Source organism: Lineus longissimus, chromosome 3 (assembly GCF_910592395.1).
Source record: "Lineus longissimus chromosome 3, tnLinLong1.2, whole genome shotgun sequence".
Lineage (NCBI taxonomy): Eukaryota > Metazoa > Nemertea > Pilidiophora > Heteronemertea > Lineidae > Lineus > Lineus longissimus.
In genome coordinates this window covers 27,119,135-27,145,241 of record NC_088310.1, presented here as the reverse complement: position 1 = coordinate 27,145,241, position 26,107 = coordinate 27,119,135, and the positions used below count along the sequence as shown (strand labels likewise).

The 26,107-nt window shown below is 41.1% G+C and overlaps 1 protein-coding gene across 5 annotated transcripts; it reads right to left on the bottom strand.

Annotated features, from left to right (window-relative positions):
- Positions 1-296: 296 nt before the first annotated feature.
- Positions 297-26,107, bottom strand: LOC135484488 (inositol-trisphosphate 3-kinase B-like). 5 transcript variants are annotated; one of them, XM_064766012.1, is made up of 10 exons: positions 25,902-26,107; positions 19,826-21,407; positions 6,013-6,115; positions 5,697-5,837; positions 4,430-4,557; positions 3,866-4,015; positions 3,491-3,592; positions 3,089-3,160; positions 2,796-2,932; positions 297-2,502 (listed from the first exon to the last, which is right to left on the bottom strand). In XM_064766012.1, the coding sequence occupies exons 2-10, from the start codon at positions 21,305-21,307 to the stop codon at positions 2,424-2,426; spliced, it is 2,394 nt and encodes a 797-aa protein (XP_064622082.1). In that variant the 5' UTR covers positions 21,308-21,407; positions 25,902-26,107; the 3' UTR covers positions 297-2,423. The 5 variants fall into 5 exon arrangements, with proteins under 5 accessions (XP_064622082.1, XP_064622083.1, XP_064622085.1 ...); XM_064766013.1 differs by lacking the exons at positions 19,826-21,407; positions 25,902-26,107 and adding exons at positions 15,057-15,358; positions 17,514-17,616; XM_064766015.1 differs by lacking the exons at positions 19,826-21,407; positions 25,902-26,107 and adding exons at positions 15,057-15,358; positions 17,398-17,586.

Below are 26,107 nucleotides of genomic sequence, written 5' to 3'. Positions count from 1 at the left end.
ACTATCATTATAATGGGAAGACAACACAAATCATCCTTGGCATGGCCTGGACAGACTCCACGGTGTTGGATCATAGTTTCCCTTCATCCCTAATTGAGGACAAAGTCACAACCACAGGGGGACATTAACTTCCATATTGGCTTGGCGACCGAGCACTCTTTTGTGTATAGCTTTCTGTCGATGTAATTCAAATGTGATCAATACTAACGGTCTTTCAGCAGGGGATGGGTTAATAGTTGATGCCTTTCAGTATTATCAAATTTTCAAGTGATCTCTAATGACAATAAAACAACTAGTTGCAACGAATATGTTTTATTCCATATTTTCCATCAGTTCCCGATTTGAAAACATACCTTTCAATTTACACAATATTAAGTCTTTAAGACAGGAAAAGTTTACACAAAGCTATCAGAATTACCTCAGAACTGCTAGTTTTGAAAAACACCACCAATGAGAAAGATAACAGGTTGTGAACCCCACTACACATGTATTGACACAATATTCCTTTGAATGGCAGCCAAGTCCTATTTCAAAACTTTCAAATCAGATAACTTTCTCCCTGAATTTCTAATTATCATCTAATATCACAACTGGATTTTTCAATTATATACATGGTCATTAGTAATCATACCTTTACCTGGTCACGACACGCTCCCAATGTATTCGTAATCATATTTCTGTTATCTATTCTTATTTTAAGCTGGAAACCCACTTTACCCCAAACCCTGGCCCTCGATTCAGTTTATACTATCACTGCAGTGGACTCTGACCATTTCCGACAGGACAAACACTTGGGTGCAAAATGAAAGTGGATACAGAAAATAAGCAGTATTCACTTTACTTTACTACAAGAGTTCAGTTTTGTTAAACAGAGAAACAACTGGAATGTCTCCTCATGGAATGACAACATGCGCTTTTAACCAACAAGACATTGAAAGTCATTAAACAGAACATAGAAACTTATTGTACACCCAGAGAGTGAAAAAATATACAATTTGTAATAATAATTCTTTATAAAAGATAATAACGTAGCATTAGAGAGATAAACATCAAAACGCTTCGTGAATGAAACTTTGAAGACTGTTAAAACTCAAATGTAGGCGTTACTGTACACTTGTGCACTATCTGCAAGCCTAGCGACAAGAAATTGTCTAAGCTTTTGGTAGTGCAGTTTTATCACAATTTCACACAAGTACAACTCACCTAAAGCAAGAAAACACATCGCCACTTCATTGTGACGTCATGCTCCCAAAATTTCATTAAGAGTTATAAGGTTATGATATAAATGTCTACTACATACTGAAAACATGAACAACTTTTGCAAAATTTGTGTCGCTTTTAATACTCAAGTGATGAATTTGACCTTCAGTATACAATGGAATTTTGAAGTCGTGCAACATCAAAATACTCTGGACAAGAAATCAAAATACATGCATGAATGGAGGAAAACAATTTGAAACATTAAGTGAGAAATTGGTCGTTTGGAATAAGTATTATGCTGGGGCACTCACTCCCCAGGCCTTCACCTCTTGAACAAGAGTTCGACAATTTCTTCAATTTTTCCAAACTGATGCTGGCGAGTTGCCCAGAATTAGTTAATAAATTGCATATTTTACTATTTACATTTGATACTTTAAATACATAACATTAATTATAGCTTAGAAATCAGCTTAAATCTCACAAATATTATGAAACTGAAGGAAGAATTTTTCGAAAGCATGAAATAAGTCCTTCCGAAGATCTTCATCAGTCTGTGAACTCTTATCATGATACAGGTGTATCTTCGTGAACCAAACACATCATCTCAAACCAACTAAAGTTTCAACAACTTTCAACCACAGCAATAGCCACTCTCTTCCCTGCAACTATGCAACTCAAAAGATTACCGGAAATCAGAAAATAGTTGCCGCTTCTGCAGTTAGTGGTTTTATATTAATCACATCTTCATTGGCTTTCATGAACTTAGCTGGCCCCAAGATTAAGACGCACAAGAAAATTGCCCAGCTTACAGTAGCTTACTCACTCCCCCTCGTCCCCACCCGTTTTGATTATTCCAAAATGCTGACATCATACCAGCCCTGAACTACATATGCTGAACAAATACTGTAAACTGGTTAATGTTATGACTATTTTATTTCTTTTTTTATTAAGAGCATATTCACGAAAGTTTTGCATTGTGCAACAACATTACCAGTTTACAATGTTTCTTAAGGGAAACCTCTCATAAAACAGTTTTCAGAATGGGTAATTACTCAAATGGCTAGGTAATCACTTTTGGTAGAAACTCTTTTCTTGATAACTTTTAGCTTCGAAAGTGGATGATGATTAGTGAGAGGTTTCCTTTAATCATCAGCAGATTAAATGATCTCCCGTTATGAAAAAAATTCATCTTGATTAAATGCTCTGCCTACAGATGGCACCACCTAGTCTTCCGATTCCTCTCGAATGGTTTCTTCAAAGATGTCGATTAGGTTATCTACGCCGAAGAGGTAGCCATCCTCTCTGAAAGAAAAGGTCAAGATTCAGTTTAAAGAGGAAGGTTTGGTTTCCTCAAAATGGCCGACCAAGAGGATTTCCCGTGTGTCAGGTCTTCGAAGCCATGGGGCCTCTTGCGTCCTCACTCAAACACATCTTGACCCACCATAGCTTAACAATCACAAACGGATCGCTTGATCATTTCCAAAATAGCCGACATCCTAATTGTGTGAATTTTCACCCTTGAAGCTTCAAGATGCTAAAAACTAGCACAATACACCAGTTTGCCTACCACCCAACCCAGCCTGACTCAAACTCACCTGTTTCCTTCCACCCAGGGTGAACGGTGATCCACATAGACATTTTCAGGCAGTTTGACAGTTTTTCCAAAGTCGATCATCCAGACGCACGCCCTCTCGGAATCATCGTGCACAAACAACAGAGAGCTACCAATAACCTAAAAGATAAAGGGGAGAGGTAAGCAGATACACGGGAGACCACTAGGGCTTTCTCTAGGCAACCTACACACCGGATATTAGGTGAATATTGATTATCGCTCCAGTGAGGATCGCTGACGAAAGGGTTGGGAGTAACTAGATTGAACCAACCTTACCTCGTTTCTTTGAAACCACTCTGAACTCTCCATGGTTGCTCGCAATACTTTTAATCGGCGGATATAGGTACTCTGGAAGTGGAACAGAATAAATTTACCATTGGGAACGTGTTACCAAATCCTGTCATTTGAATCCTGGCAGACACAAGAAATCATTAGACATTACATCATGTTCAAAATGTTAACAGTGGGCAAGCATTGTCACGATCACAATATCAGAATCTTATTCCCGATTGGAAAGGTTCCCCCAAACCTCTGTCACTTAGAGTACACAGGAACCATTGTGTCTCGATGACTGAATGAGGAGTCTGGGACTGTAAAAAAACCCGATATGAGCAGAGTATTGGCCCATTGCAATTTGTCTGTAGTGTTGAACAATCGGATGCTGATCTTTCTACTTACCAGTACATTTTTGTTATTGCTGGTGAAGTACTGAAGGTGTTCTTTCACTTTGTCTTTGGTTTTTGTGGTTTTGAAATCCTTCGATGACGAGCCGTCTTGTTTCTGTCAAAGATGAAGAGATTATGAAACTTTGTGAATGACAATAAAGATACTACAGTACAATAAATATGGCAACAGTCAAAAACACATTTTACTTTTGAGTCTGAGGTGTTCTCTCTGGTCGAGATGTCATTCCCCTGAGAGCCTCTTTTTGGCCAAGATTTCAGCTTCTCCCTCATGAGACAACCAATACGACCAATTTGATATCAATTCCATCAACAACTATGGCATTTCAAACCTCTCCTCCTATTCAAGACAACTCTTTCTCTTTCTTACCTTAATGCCTTCTATCCTAAATCCTAGTGACGATGTGGAACTTGTCGTTTCTCTCCATTGCATGTATCGGGGTTTTGTGATACCGAGTTGCTGCCTTTCTTCATCCGTTGGTTCGTCTGGGTCAATCTCGACCATTTTGTCATACATATCCTACAAGGGAGAGAGTTAAACATTAACCCTCTGAATATTCGCCAAAACTAGACCCAATTCACTTGCCTCAAGAGCACATTGCCTCAAGAGCACATTGCCTCAAGAGCACATTGCCTCAAGAGCACATTGCCTCAAGAGCACATTGCCTCAAGAGCACATTGTCTCAAGAGCACATTGCCTCAAGAGCACATTGCCTCAAGAGCACATTGCCTCAAGAGCACATTGCCTAAAGAGCACATTGCCTCAAGAGCACATTGCCTCAAGAGCACATTGCCTCAAGAGCACATTGCCTCAAGAGCACATTGCAGTGGGTCGTTACTAGAATCTGAAACTCGATACGGACTTACAGATGATGGAGACATATTCCTTCATCCAGGACACATCCCACCATCCCTAAAGCAGCCTCTCACTCACCTTCCTGAGTTGAGGGCTCTTCCTGGCCTTCTGTAACTCCTCCTCCAGGTACGTCCTCACTCCTATCTTACAGTCCATCACACACGGTGTTCGGAACTCACAGAGCAGGTCCTGCATCTGGATGTAAGCTGGCCAATGGTCAAGGAAAGTATTCTGGGTTGGATCCTAAAGGGGGATAACTGACTCAAATCAATCTTTTGATGCATTTAGACATAAAAGTCTACCTGAGCTGAGACAAAAGTCCTTCGTTTGTGCTCTTAAGCAATGACACCCAATCCAGAAGTATTAAGGTAGCAGGAAGGGTTGGGCGTTTGTGGTTTCTGAGTCTGAGGGGGTTCTGTTGACTGTGCTTTAAGAGAGACTAGGCATGGCGCCAGTCTCTCTTAAAGCACAGTCAACAGGCATTTGGTCTCAGTGTTTGGGTAAGTACAGAATCAAGGCAGCTCAGAGAGCAATGATTGAACGATGCTGTGGACAAGTCCAAGGATACTGCATCAGTCAGGACCAACTTCTCATCATAAAGCGTCACCACCAGCATATTCAATGTTCAGTTCCAACCTGTACCAGTCCAATGCACGCCTGTCATGGTCAGCAGTGGTCAGCGAAGCGCGATATGGAACATTCTTCCGAAACTCAAGCGAGGGAAGTCTGCTCAGCATATCTCGCGCACTGCTCCTTCTTGTCAAACATCGTAGTGAAATCGTAATGGAAAACGTCTGGCTTTGCGCCAGACATTGAGACTAATAAGTGAAGAACTAATAGGTAAAGAACTTCTACTTGCGCGAGACTGCTGTGATAAAATTATCATTGCAGAGACTCCGGTGACGTACACATATATTTTTTACAATCAAAAATGCCCTCAAAAGACGACATGGAATGATTATTTTATTGATATTTCCTACTATATACCTTCCAATTATCACTTTATACAAATAGATCGGCGTTAGGTCGCATGCTTTTCTTTCCTGGTGACACTATAAAGCAAAATAGTTGCAACCCCGTAAATGCGCTATAAGTCCAATAATAAGTGACGGTGACCCGTTATAAATGTTTCGCCAGCTTCGCTTTTTTGCCGCTACGCGGCGCTTTGGGCCATTGCGTCAAGACAGAATTTTTGGACACTCAATTGTATGTCTTCAAAGTGTTACTCTGCCTAGACACAATCTTAGGTCCTTTTGAGTCTGCTGAGGACCAACAGGAACACGCCTACTAATGCTAACTTTGACACGGTGGTAGAAAATATTTCAGAAATTGACTCAAAGGATACTTTCGCCCTGTCTTTCATCGATGCCAAGATACTCTGGAACGTACGGCCGTAAGACATCGGTCATTAACGTCTGAAGGCACTTCTGCTCACGGCTACACAACTTCTTTAATATGGTTCCCTGTTCACCAGCTTTGAAGTTGCCTGAAATAATAAAACATACAAATTATTATAAAGATGAATTTTGCAGATAAATTTACGCACATGACCCTACGATTATTTAATGTACCAAGTAAAAAGCTTTCTGATTTTAGAAATCTTGTTGCTGGTGAGTCGCAGACACAGCTTTCAGCAAGCCAACAACCATCAACATACCAACCTTGGTGTCCTGCTAGCTGTACCCATGGATAGCGGTATTTCTTGAACTGCTGGACGAACGGTGACCAGTGGACGACATTACGGATTTTTCTCCAGGAGCTGGTCTGAAAGTAGGAAGGAGGAGACCATATCAATCAGTGGAACAAAGAATCAAGCATGACAATGGCCATGACTCTTAGCAGGCAATTTTAATTGACTGTCAAGCATCCATCTAGGCAGATTTGGTAGCTGAAACTAGAAGAAACCAGTCTATAAGTTAGCGAGTACAATACTACATCAAAGTGCGATTGATGTAAATTATGCCATTGACTGTTGAGCAAGAAACTCAGTTGTCTTTACATAAACTTTTAAAAGTTTTTTTACTGAAATGTGAAATATCACTTAGAGATTGACTGAACATTGTTTAAATTGATGAAAATCGCTTAGGATTGTAGTTCAACTGTAAAGCTGCTGGATGGTTACCATGGAAAGAAGCTTAGAAGGCGTTATTGATGATATTGTCTTGTGCCTCCACAGGAAGCAACAAGGAAAGGCTATGGTTCACCACTGGAAGAAAATTGACCTTATCGTCACGCACCTTACATTGCCTCCAATGTAATCTGAAGTGGCTATCTTTGAGAAAGAAACCAAGAACAAACCATTCACGGCCTTATTGCCCACGTCATCTCCTTGAAGGAAAGAAGTCAGGACTGCCAAGTGTGGCTCTCTGGGACTTTGAAGTGATAGGGCATTATTGGGGAGGAAGCCAGAGGAGACAACAAGAGCGAGCGGTTTCCGAGTATAATGTAGCCGCTCCGCCATTGGCGTTGTGAGCTTTTTTTGCTTAGAATGTTGGTATTAACATTAGTGGTTCAGGATTGAGAAATATTTCCAGAAGAAAGCCTTGACAAGCAAAAAGAATGCCACCATGACAATGAAGAGAATCTGCTTGTGAAAAAGGTTATATTTTGGGTACCCCTAAAACTGACCATTGCGATCCTTGATAGAGAGGTGTCCTGAGTATAAGGGTCACATTCAATGGAAAGGCTTAGTCCCTGCCCGATATCAGTGCCCAGTGCTATTATAGAGAAGGGTCCAGCTGATGGCAGTGTCAGCTAAGGGAGGTATCACAGACTGTACTTTATGACACTTTCCATTGCGTGTCATCGAAAAAGTGATAAGCCAGTGATGTATTTCACAATTTTATGAGGTGCATGACAATGAATACAAAGTAACTTGAACCAAAAACACATAAATTATGGTCTCCCAGTAGCTAACTCCCGTTTAATTACAAATATCGGCAAATATTAGACAGCCTACTAAATAACCATGAAACAGTGATTAGGCCATTCCCTCAAGAGCAGTATCAGCCAATCAATGGGATGAACTAACAGACCTGCGCACGGAGATAGCCTCATTTAGCCTGATCATTTCCTCAAGGACTTACACACATATCCTGGCGACAATGGCAAATATTGACACTGGCATATTCTTTTGGGAGAGAAGGGGATGGATCATCTTCACCACTACAGGTCCGGTGCGGACAATACTTCCCAATTGTGTGTTGTTAGAGACCACAGAACATGACTTTGTATCTGTTTCAAATGATGAACTACATGTTCCCTCTTGTGGCTATAACCATAACAGTAACCACTGATAACCGAGACGCTTCTGAGGACGAGTGTTGTGGAAATCATTTGGGATTCCCTTGGTTTCATAAGCGACATAAAAAACTGTCTGTTATTGGTGAGTCATGTGCCTCATTCAATGTGCCTCATTCCCTTTATGCAGGTCCACAAGCATCCTGACTCTCATGCGTTTGCGTCACCACTATCGAGCTCCAAAAACCCACGACGGATTCAATCGATTTTTCTGTTTTCTCAGCACACTCTCAGCGCGTGCCCCAATCACAGCGCCGTAGGAAAACTTAAAGAGGGCAAAGGTCAACGCCGATCGCAGGTGTTCAACCTCGTCGCCTGTTTTGGCAATGGTCCAACTAATAAAAAACAGCTCCTGAGGCCGAAAATGTCAAGGGTTTGGGTGAGTGATTCAGCTATCTCAAAACATTACGGGTCAATCCCAGTCTGTGTGCTCCTGGTGGTGATTCAAACCAATACACAGGCCACAATACCGGTAGATTTGCTTGAGCCTTTCTTTCGTCAAAATTTTTTATTCAAATCTTTAAAACAAATGCCAATCCCAGCCGAAGCGGAAACATATACTAAGTTTCCCATGACAGTACAGTTCAAGTTTCCATGGTGACGAATCCGAGGCATAAAATAATATGATATGTTGCGAGGTTATCTCCTTGTCTTTAATACTGAATGTCATACGGAGGATCCCCAGGGATTGCCATGACACTCGATCATCCTTGGCAAGGAATCAAGCAGAGACCATCTCCAATATCATGGTGACAAGGGAGAACATTTCAGATGTTCGAGTGTACTAAGTACAGGACAAGTTGTTGATGAGGCATGTCCAGCTTTACAATCTATGATCAGTGTCCCCCAAAGGGACCACATAGTCAGGGTCAAACAGACAGGGAAAATAGTAATGCCTTTCATTTCGCTGGTACATAGAAGTGCACATTCATCCAAAGGGTTTAATCTAACCAGGAAAGGAACATGCAAGTCAAGTTGTTGGCCTCTCTTGCTGGTGAATATCACTCCAGCAACACTGGAATGCTAGCAGAGGTCAAAATCTGTCAAAATCCTTCATTCAGCAGACGATCTCCAGTGATCCATCAGGATCAACTACATCAAGGTTAGCAGTTGAGACATTAATTGAACCCAAATCCTGTGATCCCTTCTTGAGATTGGTATGAGGAACGGCACTCTCATACAAAGGGTTCAATCAAAGCAACCTTTAGAAAGGTTCAGTGAAATGGTTCTATATGTTCGGAGAATGCTTCAAGAAAGTAATGAATGATGTAGTTAGTACGAAAGGAAGGAATTCTTGCTCTACTCAAACCTGAATACCCCCTTACCTCCCATTCCATGCCTTCACTGATTTTGCAGAAGAATGATCAAACTTGTATTTGTCATATCTCACTTTCGTAGCAATCTACAATCCGTACTCGATAAATTTTGTAGCCGAAGTGGGGTTATAACCACAGAGAGATACGAATCCTACAAAATGCAATATGCACCTTGCCTTTAACATGCTAAGGAAAGCCTTAGAGGAACAATTCCTCAAAGAAAAAGCATGGAAGTCATACAACACATAAACATGGGGAGAACTAGGCCCAGGATTGACTATGAGGACAATGTCTTGGCAGAAAATAAATAAACATTACATAACACGCACTTATCTTTGATGACGTCAACAGACAATGACCTTCATTACAGCATTAGGTTAGTGCCTGTGAAAGGCAAAGGTATACAAAAATAATCTAAAGAGTTTAAGATGACAATAAAGGCAAGTGGGGCTTAATATGACAAGTTAGATTTAGGCTGAAGGGCAACAGGGGGTAAACTCTGAGTCTTAGAAATCAAGGATTTTGGCCTTTTGAAAAAGGTTTTTCGGTGAACACAAATATGTGACCCGCTCTACCAAAACTAGGCGCTTGTCGCATCTGAACTTGACAGGTTGATACGGACTTGTTGTTCATTTCGCTATTGTAGACCTTTTGTGAAATGTGACTAAATCAGTTTGTAATAGATTTCACAAAAGGTCTACAATAGGGAAATGAACAACAAGTCCGTATCAACCTGTCAAGTTCAGATGCGACAAGCGCCTAGTTTTGGTAGAGCGAGTCACAAATATGCACACTTCAGAGGTTTTTTAGCAAAATGAATGAAAAACACTTTAGAACTGCAAAACCCAAAACCCTTGCGTTTATTTCATTTTGCCGAAAAACATCAAAGGGTGCATATTCATGCTAGAGAAAAATTAAGATGTTTTTCAAAAGCTCTGAAAGAGTAATGGTTTCCAAATTGGCTCAAGGTTCTAAACATCAATAAAACAAATTGAAAAGCTAAACATTTTATATACAAACATGACATACCAAAGCTCTGTAAATAAGGCTTCCACTGACTGTTAAGTAGTTGTTTTCAGCCATCTTGACATGCAATTAGGCTCCAAGATCGCAAAGTCCCTTGAACACGCGCTACATCAAATACTGCCTGTTGAGGGAGGATCAGCTACTGAGGTATATAATGTCTCTCACGAGCTCATCAGTATGACATTGTTCTTCATTACAGGGACATTTCCGGCATGATGCAAGGATGCTACATGTGATATGCAAAGGTTTGGACACATAACATGAAATTTTCATGGCAGTCCTGATTAGACCTTGTTTTTGGCCATCATCAGGTACAATATTGTTCTTTATTATATACAGTAGTTTTAACTAAGGTCATTGCAATGTTGGCGATTTTGACGAGGAGTAGGACTTTCTCCTAACGGAAGCAGGACAAACATTTGGCGGATTTTTTATCAGCCAAATCATTACCATAAGAACACGGTCTTTGTGATACCAAGGACATACCAATGCATTGCAAGGTCGTCTTGTAACATTCAAATATCAAGATTCTGACGCAGAACAGGAAATTTTCACATTGGTGATTTTTACATAATGGAAGTAGTTCAAATATTTGTCAGAAATTTCCTGATGTTGATGAATCCCGGACAAATATACCGAACAACTCTCAGCATGACTGAGCAAACATGACTGTGCCAACACGCAATATATTTATGTTTATTCAGAATGTCGAAAAACAGAGAAATCCAAATTTTCGGATGCGGATCAGGTGCGGATTTATTTCCTGTGGGGCCGCAACGTAATTTCTGTTATTTTCTTTGAGAAATTCTCAAATTGCTTCGCGGGCCAGGTTAGATTAGCAGGGAAAATGATCCAGCAGATAGAGCATCAGCTTTCAGCTTGGTATTTTTGCTACAGCTATATAACGTTGTTTCAAGATACCACATCGGTCACAGACAATACCATGCAACGCCGTTTCAGCTGTGATTATCTAGCATTGCCTGACAATGAATTTCACTTCATCACACTCGAAGTTAAGGTTTAATTGACACTTGAACACCCGGATCAGTACGTCAGAGAACAGAGATTTGCGTCATTAGAACAGATACTGAAATATCAACATCTGCCTACTAAATACTGAATAGTAAAAGTGTTGAAAATCAGCATGTGGTGATGAACATTCTCATTAGGTTTACACATAACTTTCACCTGTCATGATTCACATTTCCATTAAAGGAGACCCATGTATCCTAAAGAACATCCTCGAATACCAGGGTCAGTTGTATGCCCCTCCCCTCGCACACATCACTGAGCTTGGTAAGTGGCGAATAAAAGGCCCTGAAAGAGATTCCCAGCAACTATCACGCTCTACCAGCATCTCAAGAGAGCGCTACTCCTAGTTGTTTGATAGCTTATTTTTTCTTGCCCGCTGAGAGTAATCTGCTCGGGAGGAAAATGAAGGCATGTTTTGCATGACTGGCTAATAATTCACTCACTCAGTCAGCCATTCCATTCCCCACAACAACATAACTAATGTCCCAGGACACCCTTTGTTGTCATTAGCAACAGACAATCCCATTTCTTACACCCATGCTGAGCTGAAACATGTTAATAATTCCTCAAAATAGCATCACTAATGGCTGTCCTGCATAATAATCGCCATCAGCAAGGGACACATTCACTGTTTGCGGCCAAAAGTTGCTTATCATGAACAGCTATCAGGCCTTGTTCAATCCATCCATCACAGCTTGGACGAGGCTGCCCAGGAACTACATCCTACGAAAACCATCCATGTTTTCCACAAGGTATTACCAAGCAACAGCTTCAGAGGGGTGGCAAGGCCAGGTTCAGATATCAGAATCGAGTTATCAATATTTCGTGTTTATATTTTCACACAAAGCTCACGAATTAGGGCAAGCCAAATGCCATCAAAGTGTGATATATTCTTTGCCTGTTGACAGAGCCACTACACCAATATCTAAATTAGTGCCCAACCATAGTGGCAAGCAACAAATGCTTAAAAAAGCTATGAAGAGAGGAGATATCATTCGAGGAGTAAATGTCTTCTGACCAATCAATGAGTTTTCCATTGTCTTCTCGCAAAGAAATACACGAGTAGTCTTCTCGCGCATCTAAATGGTCCTGACTGACAATTAGTTAAGTCAGATACCATTTCATCATCGGGAGGATGCACAAATTGACATCATCCTGCCCTAATCTGCTCACTTAGGAAATTACTTCATATCCTGATGTCAATAGCATAGAGCAGGTGGTCTTGTTACTCCCGATGATGGAGTAATTTCAACCCTCAGCTATTGTGTGCGGGTTCAGTACAATGGCTCATTTGATTATTGGACTAGTGACATGTTTTCATGCCACCACACTTGCCTAAAACCAAAACAATTTCGGTACAAAATTCAGAAAATTTAAATTTGAAAAGAGTACCCTCCAACAGATTGAAATGAAAGCTAATAAGGTAAAACAGCAAACCAATAATTGGTGCAGAGATACTGCAGTGGTATGCACTCCTTCCAATGTAATGCTTCAATGCTGTAATGATTCCCACTCGTGTATCACATCATTTATGCAGTCTTGAGGACAATACCTGAAATCCTATTAAAAGGTAATTACCTCAACACAATCCGAGACTTGCCGGGGGACACCAATATTAAACGGAAATTGACATGCCTCAACCCCTTCGCGTACATCGAGGTTCCGGGTCCATTATTTTTTGTGGAGTTAATGGAAGGCATCACGACAGGGGAGCAGTTTAAGATGTGACGACTTGAACAAGGCAGTTTAGTGCTCACTATAGGATTGATGAGCCGTCCAGGAATCAATAATGAGAAGTAAGATAGCTAAAATCTCAACTACCGACTTCATTACGAGCCTCAAACCACTGGAGAGCAAAATGATATCTCGAGCAGACGAAGTGTATCAACTGGTTGTTATGGGTTACTGCTTGCAATTCCCTAAAGAATAAAGTTACAATCTCTGGTTTGTTCCAATCGAGCTCGATCAGAATTTATGTATAGAGAGTGTAATTCTAGTGTACAGGGTGGTTAACCACACCGAGCTGCCTTAGTGTAATTTCATAGCGCTTAAAAAATTGGTTGATGAAGGCCATACTAACCATATGTGTGCACTGTGAATGCTTTAATATAGGCCATAGTGGCCTCTACCACAGGATTGTCAACTATACTATATTTGACTGGCCACTGGCAGCCGAACAATAACTCTGTTAATCAATATTTCCTTGCTGGCCTACTCACCAGTTGTAGGAAAATCTCCAAAAATATGCATCAATAGCCCTACACACATGAATTAGCATTGCTTTTGTAGAGGATATCTTAGGCACAATCATGATTAAATCAAATTGTGCTACAACCATGCAGTAAAAAGCATAAAAGTTGTTTTGACCCGGTCAGACATCCGTATTTAAAGGACAAAATCCAACCTTTAGACTAGGTCAATGGAATATCAATCACGACAATCAGATCACTTCAAAGCTGATTGAGCTGATAACCTCATCAGGAGTGTGACCTCAGATCCCCTCACACAAGTAATGGCCTGAAAAGTGTGTTAACATTGGTGATACTGCCAATATTATATTGATTCAATCATCATACTGGTCGAAGAAAGTGAGACAAATGATTTGTAAATCAACTCCTCAAATTGTAGAGCAGTGCGAGGGGGCATCTTGATCTGCAATGAGACATACAGCCGTGCCCTTTGACATTGATTTCAAATCTGGTTACAAATCCTACGAGGAATTGTGTTTAAATATGATACAGGGAGTGAATGGTCAATATCTACCAATCCTACTCCATTTGTGCCAAGCCTCCTCATTTTAGTGTAATCCATCCTCCCACATGTATATATAAGCAGGCCTATGGATCATTTCTAAGATCCACTCACACAAGCCCTGCTGGTCAGGATGTTGATGTTACATTTATGGCAAAGATCAAGCCGAATCTGGCCAATTTTTAGCAGGGGTTTGATTGGAACAGCATGGCTGTAGCTAGAGGGCAGGGGCAAATACCTCCCCACATATCATTGCAGTCATACAGACTTAATTATGCCTCAAATAGACCAAGCTCCCCTTCACAGAATCTGGTCCCCCCACATCTATTAGATGCAGGCATAGGCAACTGGCTTCTGACAGAGCATGAGCCAAGTGATTGATTGTTAGCAATCAATCAAAGTAAATGAGCTGACAATGAAAATCAGCCTGCAATGAATGGATTACCATTCATCCATCAGCCTCCAGGAGGTGCTTATAAGAGATATTGACAGGTATATGGTGAAATTCTTGATCCTGCACCTACATATCAGGAGATGAACAGACCATTGTTTCCAGAGAATTCGGGTTGGCTGATCAGCAGGAAATATCAAGAGGAGAAAAAAACATCCTCCTGGTGGTTACGTTGATGATTTTAAAAGAACGATTCTATCATATGTGAAAATAAACTAGGTCCAAGAAAAAACTCTTGACTTTTTCTGGAGAAGTGTGAAAATTCAGGAAGATATTGTGACATCCTTCGATGTAAATGCAGAACTTGCACTAAACAGGGCTTGCAAAATCATACTATAATGACTGTGGAAAAAAAGATTTCAGCTCAGTATCAACACTTTTTGGCTGGGTGATCATGCATCCCTATAAGAGGCACTTTTAACACACCAACAGGTAACATGTATTGATTTTTCAATTTGCATGAACATTAATATTACAACAATGGCCAACTGTTGCCACAGAAACTGTTCCTGAGAGGAATGTCAAACTTTGCAAACAAAAGCGAGGAAAGTGTATATTGAGCTGGTGTTGTTAGTATTGTGAGTACTCATGCATGGTTTCAACACATGGTTATTAGTAATCAATTATAATTGACTGTGTGACCACAATACATGACCTTCTGGCCAGTTTTAGAGTGCATTAATTTTGAATGAATGCTTCTGTTACAAAAGTACATGTACACATTACTATAGCTTATACCAGCAGTGTATGGCCGAATGCTCCCCGCCTTCATTCAGCCACAGACCTGTTATGTGACAAAACACAAATAAAACAAAATACGACCAGTTACCTTGCTTATTTTTCGGACAGGTTGCTGCTTTGCCCCAGTATCGCCATCGTTGAGTCCAAGGAAGCATTCGTCACACTCACAGGGACCTAGCTCCTGTCCCTCCATACCAATATCTAACTCAGTATCCAGGGAATCACTGAAAGTTCCATTACGGCTACAACTAGTCTTTTGTTTTCTGGGGCCACATTTTGGACTCTTTCTCCCCGAATCTGAATCAGTATTGTTCAGTGTTAAAGTCTCCTTCTGTAGAAATACAGAATCTTCTGTTTCCTCCATGGTTATTTTTCACATCCAGAATGTCCCTAGATGTTTTCAAATAAAATGATCAGACAGATTTGCCCTAATCTCCTGATAAAGCTCAGGCACATACCTAAAAGGTCGCTTACACTTACACTTTAAGCCAACACTTGGCATTTTATCCTTGTGGCAGGATTTGATCAAGTGTACCATATACAGTGCCGGCCATGAAGTGGCCTCATTTTGGTTGTGCACTGGGGAATGGGTATATTCTGTAGAGATTTTTAAATGCACATCACAAACATTTCCAAGTGTTTAATATGGCCTATTTGACCAGTTGGCTTTATGAAGCTAGTATTAAGGAAACCTCATTCAAACTAGGTGCCTGATCGGTTACAGGAAAATTCGTCCCCGGATAATTCGTCCCCGGAAAATTCGTCCCTGCAAATTCGTCCCCGGATAATTCGTCCCCAAGGAAAATTCGTCCCTGGAAAATTCGTCCCCGAGGATAATTCGTCCCCGAGGATAGTTCGTCCCCGGAAAATTTGTCCCCGAGGATAATTCGTCCCTGGAAAATTTGTCCCCGAGGATAATTCGTCCCCAGAAAATTTTACAAAGTTGAAAGTTTCTGATTTTACTTTCCAAGACTCTAAGTCTTGTCGAATGGACTGTAGTAATAACTACTACTTTCGATTTTTCTCATTCAGTGTAACATCTCTCTTTACTACCCAACTAGCTAGTTACCTACCCCACTATTTTCATAGGTAGAGGTAGGCAGGCGAAATATTTTATTGAAGAATTTAGAGTTTTTCTTTCATTCTGACCAGTAAAAATACTTATTTGTAAAAAAAATAAATTATTTCGCCTGCCTACCTCTTCCTACTATGAAAAGAGTGGAGTAGGTAACTAGCTAGTAGGGTAGTAACTAGAGATATAACACTGAATGTGAAAAGTCGAAAGTAGTAAGTAGTAGTTACTACTAGAAAGTAATGTCAGAAACTTTCAACTTTTGTTTAATTTTCCGGGTACGTTTTATCCTCGGGCACGAATTTCCCTGGGACGAATTATCCTAGGGGACATATTTTCCAGGGACAAATATTCTGGGGACAAAATTTTCCTCAGGGACGAATTTTCCAGGGACGAATTATCCTCGAGGACGAATTATCCGGGGACGAATTTTCCTCGGGGACAAATTTTCCAGGGACGAATTATCCTCGGGGACGAATTTTCCGGGGACAAATTTTCCTAGGGGACGAATTTTCCGGGGACGAGTTTTCCGGGGACGAATTTTCCGGGGACGAATTTTCCTAGAGCCGCCTGATCTGAGTCACTAGATCCGAGGCATCCGAAAACCCTTGACCCACAGGCTTAGGCTTTCCATCTGGAAAAAAATCAATGTCAAGTGTGATCCAGATGACAATTGGCCATAGAATTAGTGCAGATCATTAAGTCGCAGATGGTTCAAGATTGGATTTAGCCTAGAAAGACCATAGCTATACACCAATGAAATCACTTAAGCCGTGTGAACAGATTGAGCTTAAATCCTTATTCAGAAATCGTTTGGCTCAGGTGACAACTCTGATGACCTTACAATCTAGGGTCTACTGAAAACTACACATAACCTACAGACCCTTGTGGGATGATGTTGCTGGAAAAGTCGTTGCACATAGGGAAGCACATGATGACTTTAAGGGTGAGGGAAGGGATGCTCAACTATCCTCCAATACCAAAGACATCAGCCCAACTTATACACACTACCACTTTATATATGATGTACATGTATTGTAGATGAACCACAACACAAATACCAAAAACCTATCAATGACCAAATGATTGGCGCCGGAATGTAATGGAATCATTCAATCAAAACATGACCCAGATTTTTACATCCTGAAAGTTGGGCGACTGTCATTGGCGGACAGAAAAATGAACTTAGACACAAAATGTAACGACAATTGCCAAAGATAGAGGCCTACAGCTCATCAGACTAGATGAATACTATGCATGGACTAGATCCAAATACAACAACTCGAAATATTGGATCCAAATGTCATTGAAAACTCCACAGTTCTGTCCATATCAAATGTATACAAACAATACAAACACACATGTATGCGGCCAACTATCTCATTATTGATCCCCAAACTGTTCTTACTAGTCCCCAACTGTGAATTCGTATGATTTGAATACGATGGAAGGATTGACAGGTAAACTCCTTACAAGTGCTGATAATCCCGAGGCACGAATGCCAGAATGACTCTCCTCCCTTCACTGGTCACAAACATGTGCACAATGAGGACAGAGTTGAAAAGAGACACTTTGGGATATCAGGAAATGTAAAGTGACAGGACAAAATCTGATAATTATGTGACATCAGTGCACAATTCTATGACGTGGGTGCTGATGTCCACCTGCACAACACACTTCCCGTCTGCTTCAATTGCCCATAATCAGCCGCATTAAAATATCCAATATACCCTGCTTTATATACTCAAAGGATTTTGAATCAGAAAATCCATTTTTATTTTCTCTAGCGGTGTTTGGTGAAACAACCCATACCAACAGGAAGGAATTGAATTGAAGCGCACTACTGTGCCAAAAGCAGAATCAATAAAAACAAGCCATGTTCGGACAGTTTGGCCACATTCATACAGGAACACTTCATGAATATGAAATTAGGTCAGCATATTAAAAGAGCATGAGTTTGTACAAAAGTATGATGTCAATTGTGGTACAATAATGACGTCAGTGAATCGGTGCTCGACAGTTGCCAAAGAGGTCAAAATGATATATTGTGGCATGTTGCAGATGGAGACGTTTGTGGTGAAGTGTCTTGCCAAAGGACAGACACACTGCTACATTGGCAGATTGGGATGTTATTATGATTAGAAAGATCACTTCTCACTCCAGTGAAACTGAAAGTGCTTCCATCTATATCAGATTTGATTAACTGAATTCTTTATGAAAATGAAAGGGGACACACAGAGGTACTAGTTTGTGCTCACAGGTGACACTACTGGTCTACTGGACTGAAAACTGTGTCTGCCATGAGACTGACCCCTGCTTTCAAGGAGGCTTACTTATAAACTGTTTCTGACTCTTGGAGCAATATAATTAGCAGAAGGAGACAATAATGCTGACTTATCAGCCTGAATGTAAAGCATTTCATAACTAACCTATAGACATAAAAGTCATAGTTATCTCATTGTATTCTCTTCTTATGAAACATCAGAAATCCAACACTTTATGAACACATTATGACCCTACAATGACTCATCCAGAACATCATACTGACAATACCAGTCAATTGTCACCCTCCCTTTATCTTACCTCTCGGACCTGTGCCCAAGAAACCCTATAGTAAACCGCAGGGGAACACTTGGCACTAGCGACCTAAGGAGCTTATGTAACATGTGTGTGCGGAGGAGCAAACGACCGACTCATCTTTCAAGAGTAAGGAATGGCCTCAGGCTACAGGGCTTGACAAGTTGTCTGAAGTTTGAACTCGCACTACAATCAATAACTTTGTGGCAATTTGTTTTATCCTCTGCGTCATTGGCGGTGAAAATCATTTATCTATTTGATATCAAGACTAACGACAAGCATATTTTTAGAAAGTGACAATTGATTCAAAATCCTCTGCAATGCCTGCGGCACTCTTGTACTGTGCAAGGATTCGAACATACACAAGATAACAAGATTCACCTGGTCTGTAGAAGAGACACTATAAGACAGTTAGCCCCCTAATCAACTTGTTGACTGACATCATTAATTTCTACAAGTAGGCAAGACACTATCCTAACCAGACAGCCTGGGCAATTGAGAAACCATAACAAATGCTGAAGTTGAGTTAGACACGACATTGTCATTAGAATAAAAGCCTCAAGATATTCTAATGACAAAAGGACATCCTGGTCGGAGAGTATCAATGGTATGAGACTCATTTAAACTAGAAATACCAGGAAAGCAAAACAATTAGTATATACCACTTCCCTATTCAAACAACTCCAGGTGGTCATACTGTCATTTTGGGAGAATGAGAATTATTCATAACAGATGATTCACCAGAAAGACATTGAAAGGTTGACATCATGTCATGCCACGCTGTTTAGACTACAAAAGTGGAATAATCTCTGAAGACAGCTTGGAACCCACACAATATATGTATGTTCATGTAGTGTAAATAGGGCAAGTTTGGTTGAGTCTGAAATGTAGAAGACCTGTGACTAACATTAACAACAAACACTGGAATTTCCAACACCATGGAAGACCATTCAGTTCACCGCTATTCTTCTGACTCAAGAAAAATATCGAAGAGAGGTTTTTGCCTGAAATGTGAGTGGGATTGCCCAAGACCTCAGCCTTCAGCTACTTATCAATAGCCCCGCACATTTCTCTTTGGTGTCCCCTGAAAAGGGGTCATGGGTCTTGATCCATAAAATCTCCCCATTTCCCAATCCCGTCCCAAATGATGCAGTGCAACAATAGTGCATCAAATGTGCACTATTTTCAAAGAAATGAAAGACCCCTACCTTTTTCGACGATGTTCTCCTGATTGACGATGACGGTAGCTCTGGGTCTGTGACCTCATCCTCATCAACGGAGCAGAAAGATGAGCCTTCCGACCATGACGACTTCCTGGATGATCCACTCTCGGATATTGGTCTCTCCTGTGCATCACTGTAGTCGCTCCCACTGCCTGCACTACTACCAACATCGCTCAACGGTGACACACAAAGTCGATTTTTCTTCGTGTTCTCCGTAAAGTCAAAAGAGGGAGTGGCTTGTGAATACTGATTGTCAGCTGGACTGCTATAATCACTTATCACCACCGAAGGTGGTGCCGGGACGTAATTACTGATTGTCGTAAAGGACGGCGTTTGAACGTTACAAAAAGACACGCGGTGCGAGATTCGATTGTCTGGTAAGGTGAGAGTTGCATTGGAGTGGCGACGTTCAAAGTCCTTATCGGGGATGGTCGTAGCATCAGAATGGTCATCATCAGATAGCGGCATCCGCATATCCACCGCAGAATCACCAGTGCTAGATTTACGACTCCCGATACTCCGCCGATAATCGGTGTCATACGGACTTAGATAATCCAAGGACGGTAACGTATGAGGTATATCTCCGTCCAGGTTTAATAAATTAGCCGACGACAGTGACCCTATTGACATAGAATAATAATCACTACTCTTATCCATACTCTCATTACCAACATTTTTGGCAGGAAGCATCACTTCGTCCACAGAGCGACCAGCTTCATTGTACCTGTACTTATCTTTTGCTGTGTCTAGACTTCCTACTGCCAGGCACTTCATGGCTTTTTCAACGTTTGACTGACTCGGCATTGGTACATCTGTATCAATTCCTATATTAATACTAGAATGAGAGCGCACCACCTCGGGTTTACCAAGATTCTGCCGTAAATTGTTCAATAGTTCCTGGTCTGTCTGCGTTTGGCTGCATCTCCGTCCTGTCCTTGAAAATGAAACGTCAGCTTCTTGTTCTTCCAAGCTCTCGGGGTCTAATGTTTGAACACCTACTGAACACATCTTTTGAGATGAATCACCAAGATTCATCAAAGGCGTAGCACCTAATTTTGCACCAGTCATAGCTAGGACATATCTTATACGTCCCTTTTTGTACTTCCGGTGCGGTGTACGCTGAACGGAAGAGGAGTGTGGGCTGGACGCAATGAGATCTTCAATGGAGCCACTTTTTCTCAGTCCAGATCTAAGCAACTGATCATCACCTTGGATACCCGATATCCCGGGCTCTGGTGACAGTGACCGTGGAGTCATCTTCTTTTTTCGACCAGGTGACCAACCTCGTCCAAAGCCAAACCGATGCTCCTTCTTTGACGGATTCATTCTCCTTGTTTGGTGATACCATGGATTTGTAGTACTTATCTCCCCGGAACTTAGCTCGTCATCTGACGAATCGAACGTGGGCTGACGTGCACCATGTTTACAACGTGAAAGTGGTGAGAGCACAGGTGATCTTCTCTCCATTCCAGGGAAGTGTGGGGGGAGTTGTGAAGCCAAGAAAGACTACGCCAGAGTCAATAGAGTGGTCAGTTCTTCACATATCTTTTCAGAGAGTTTGGTCAACCTAGAAAGAGAAAGAGAACTGGGAATTAGAAAGGGTTTTGCCTTTTGCGGATTGAAGGTTAGATGTGACAAGGCTAATGAAATGGCCAGGGCCATTGTGCTCACCTCATGTGGAGGAAAGATGGATAAAGAGCATGGTATTGTGTAATGTAGTGTTAGGTTTGATGTAGGTCCAAGCAATTACAATTTCCCCAAAATGGCCAATTTACAGTACATTCGACCTCTGTGACCTTGAAAAGTAGGTCAAATCAAAGAAGACCCGGGTGACACATTGAATGGTTGTTAGAATTAGATGTACCTATGATATAAAATTGGTGCCAATCGGGCAAGTCATTACAAGAAATAATGGCATTTTGAAGAATTTAGGATTTGGCCCCCTCCCTGGAGGCCAAACGGCAAATCAGATCGCACCAAACTTCGGCACCTAAGATCACCTGACCAAGGGTTACATGTGTACTTAATTTGTGATCAATAGTCATTGCAGTTAAGAAACGTGCCATAGTTACGGCCTGACAGCGAATTTACGCCATTTGACCTCTGTGACCTTGACAAGAAGGTCAAATTAAAAACCTGTGTGACATATACTGTATGGTGGTTAGATGTACCCATGATATCAAATTGGTGGCAATCGGGCAAGAAGTTAAGGAATAATCACATTTTTAAGGTTTTTGGATTTTGCCCCCTGGTGGTCAAGTGGTGAATCATATTGGACCAAACTTCGGTCCCTGAGATCACCTGACTAAGGGGTAAATGTGTACCAAATTTGGTATCAATAGTCATTGCAGTTTAGAAACGTGCCATCGTTACATCCTAACGGCCAATTTACACCATTTGACCTCTGTGACCTTGAAAAGGAGGTCAAATCAAAAACCCGGAGGATATATGATGCACCTTTGCTAGAAGTACCTACCATATTTTTTTCAAAATTTCCCGACTACTATTAAGGGAGATATTGCATATTTTCACTTTTAACGTTTGGCCCCCTGGTGGCCAAACCATGAAACGAATCGGACCGAAACTTGGTCTCCAAGGTGTCATTACATAAGGGTACATGTGTACCAAGTTTCAACTCAATAGCTCTAACAGTTACGAAACGTGCCCTGCTAACGGACGACGGACGACGACGACGACGACGACGACGACGACGACGACGACGACGACGGACGACGGACGCCACGGTATGGGATAAGCTCACCTCTGCTAAGAGGTGAGCTAAAAAGGTTGGCCCACACGGGATATCAGATCAAAAGATCTCACACAGGAATTAAATGTATAATATATGGACTCGCCCTTACAAATGTCATTGCCAAAGACAGAATTAAATGGAATTGGTGCTATTTATGATAAAAATCACACCAACGAGTCTTGGGGGAGAAGATGATCCAAGCACTTAGCAGCTAAAAGTCTCTTCAAAAGTTCAATTTCACATGTTTCGATACAGCAATGTAGAAACTTTCTGGCTGAACACTTGATACATGATAACGATCAATATCACGTTATATAAACCTGATAAATGCATGATGTAACAATCATGCATAAAATCATCTATTTTCAGCCAACAGACGATAGTGTCTAAATACAGACAGTTTTGAAGGTGCCGGGCTTACATGTTTAATACGGCACACACTTTTCGCAAGTCTTTGCGCATTTGCCTCCAAAATTACGAAAGAAATTATCATGAACATCACCCGCTTTTCAGTATGCGAATTATCATCCAAAATCTGACACACCAAATAACATTTTTAGGCAACATAGTGATTTCATGTGGTTTACTCCCCATTATCAAAATTGATTCATGCAGACAGGTAGGGAGTTGAAGGTGACTTTGTATAGTTCCAAAATCTAATAGATTCGTCACAGTATGATTGATACAATCGATAGTTCTCTGCACAACTAACAGCTGTGTAGCAACTCAATCAATATTTCGTATGCAATGAGTGTCTGGTGAGTTTTTGGCATGAATCCCATTTGCCCTGAGGGAGTTTATCAACATTACATCGGAGACATACAGTATGCCCCAAATGAACTGAAAGTAGCAAACAAGCCAAATGGCACTGGCTGAGCCTCTACACGACCATCCATCGCAAGCCATTTCGAGCACAAATAATCAATTCAAGCCACTGAAAGACAAACTTTGGTTCAGCAGATTTCTGGTACCGGCACAATCTATCATACAGATAAATTAACATGCGACCAAAAATGTCACAACCTAAATGTAAAAGCCTTTACAGTCTCTGAATCATCTATTCTTGGTACACCATATGTGACAGGACACTATACATTGAGGCCTGATTGGCAAAGCAATGTGTGAATGCGCAACAAGGCCAAAAACTCAAAGGATCGCCGTGTCTCGAGGCATGTCCGAAGTCGGCTTAGGCCTTCTGACGTGGTCTGAGTGTGCGCATTTGATTTGTTTTGGTACTGATTTGTCTCCTTCAAATTCATCTATTGTAGTTTTCAATAGGCCTCTCCTGTCCTTATTGAAGCCTAAGTAATTGGATATTGATAAATAATGAAGTAAGCCTGTGGTGCCTGCAAATTTGATTTAATTCTACATTCCATTCCAGCCTTCCGGAAATATTCCCCATTACGTTGAACCATAAGAATCACACAGATTTACGGTAGTTGTAAACAAGAAATCGATGATATCATTGAATCACATATACTACAGAAGTAGGCCTACAAGATTTAAGATAAAATTATTGTTAGGTTTCTTGTCGGGATCAGGACCAGGCAGAGTGCTTCTTAATCAACTTAAGATGTATTGTCGCTCAATAATAGGACATGTCCACCACAGCTCTATCACCATGGTTACCAGGTAAACATGATAATATTAATTAATTAGAAACCAGAGGAGAGAAGGCATTGTTACTCCAGTTCTTCAATAAACAAAATGGGTATCGCAAATTAAGGTAGAGAAAAGCTAGGATGACCAATGATTTGGGAAATGACCCGAAACCAGCAGTACAACACCCTCAGCTCTTTTTGCAGTGTTGGTGCATCCACCATCGAACTCTGCAGGTGAAACTGATATGACTACATCATTCAAAAACATGCTTTCACGCAGGTGTTTTTTTTTGGTGAAAGGTGTAAATATAAAAGTAGGTGGTTATTTATTCATGGTGTTACCCCACAAAGAGCATTGTGTTTACTCCCCCCTCCCTCCTGAGTGGAAACATGACACCTTATGCGATTCTGGCTCACAGAAGTCGGTAAAGATCTATGGAGACTATCATGGTGTACTGGTGAATCTGACGTCAGCAAATGCATCAGAAGTTCAATCGAAGTTGCTCTGTTACGTTAGACGTCTGTCCACAATGAATGCCCCCTCCCCATTCCCCCCCAAAGAGTCCCTTCAAAACAAATCCTGGCAGAAATGCTGCTTACCTAGCCAGACAATGCCAATATCTGTAGGTGAAAATCCACAATGAGACATTTGAGAAGACAGACAACACTTTAATGCTACACTACCTCTGTGAACTTGTTGATAATAATGTGACCTAACAGTAGAGAATCTGAATGTAATATTCCACGATAGAGCCGATAGAACTGGTGCCAAGACAAATACAACCTAACATTATGTTGGTTTTCCCACCATACTTTCCTGCTATCAGTTTATGAACCAATCGCACGGAACTAACCAGAATACTAAACAAGAAGTACAGGACAGAGGAATCAATAAACGACCAATTCTAAACTTTGTCCATTTCATGACATCAACAATAGAGGTTACCTTGGCAACAACACCATACAAGCCATGACAGTTCCTGTTGGGAATTAGCGTTGAATTTGGCAGCACTATTGTGTAACCAGCCACTCTATCCAGCATAATCCAGTATCATGCAGACAGTATCATGCAGACTTTCCTATTAAATGTATTGATTCCGATAGTTGAAAGGCTAGATCAGTACTTTACATCATAAATTTCACATCACTATGGCCTGAGGCAAGTCACTTTACTTCAATTGGCTCATCCTTTGAATGAGACAAAAACAACAACCCGAGATTCCTTGCCCCTGGACCGACCTGATGCCTGGACAACAAACCCTGGGCCTACTGAGTAGACCTATATATGTCATGTAGAATTGTGATAGACCTAGTCATACAGAGTCATACAGGGTTAAAAATTACAATCCCCGATCAGAAATGACGAAGTTTGATCACATTCAACTATAAATCTATTGCACAGCAGCACTTCTTTAGTCAACCGATGACCTTTTTTGGGGGCATGAACGGGAATTGTAAACTTGTTCCATACAGATAAGTCACCAAGTTACCCAAGTTGGCTTAAGCTTAAGTTAAGCAGAGATTTCATGATGTACATGATCAACTCTATCACTCATTCATGAGCAACTACAGTAGCCTACATAGACACTACCAGCATGGCTATACGTATACTAACATTAACAAGACACTTTTTAATGGTTACTGATGGCAGGATCTAGATACGAGATCCTGCCACTGGAGTGGTTCTGACCATACCATGCCTGCTTACCAGCTTACACTTCCAATGAAGACTGCACCATCTGTGTCCTGCCGAGAGAAATTGACAGCAAGAGAATCCAAATCCAGCCATCTCAACATGTTCGTTGATAAGAGCCTGTGAGAGGCAATAGTATGTCAGTTCTACCACTTCCATCTACTCATGCATTGTTCACCAATCAACGTTAAACAGGCTGTGTCAATCAAATCAATTACTGC

What these genes read in the sequence shown, in the direction of transcription:
- LOC135484488 (XM_064766012.1), bottom strand. Translation starts at nt 21,307, where the DNA reads ATGGAGAGAAGATCACCTGTGCTCTCACCACTTTCACGTTGTAAACAT. An exon ending in TTAGGATAGAAGGCATTAAG is followed by an intron (nt 3,593 to 3,865) that starts GTAAGAAAGAGA and finishes CATCTTTGACAG; the next exon opens with AAACAAGACGGCTCGTCATC. An exon ending in CCCTGGGTGGAAGGAAACAG is followed by an intron (nt 2,503 to 2,795) that starts GTGAGTTTGAGT and finishes CTTTTCTTTCAG; the next exon opens with AGAGGATGGCTACCTCTTCG.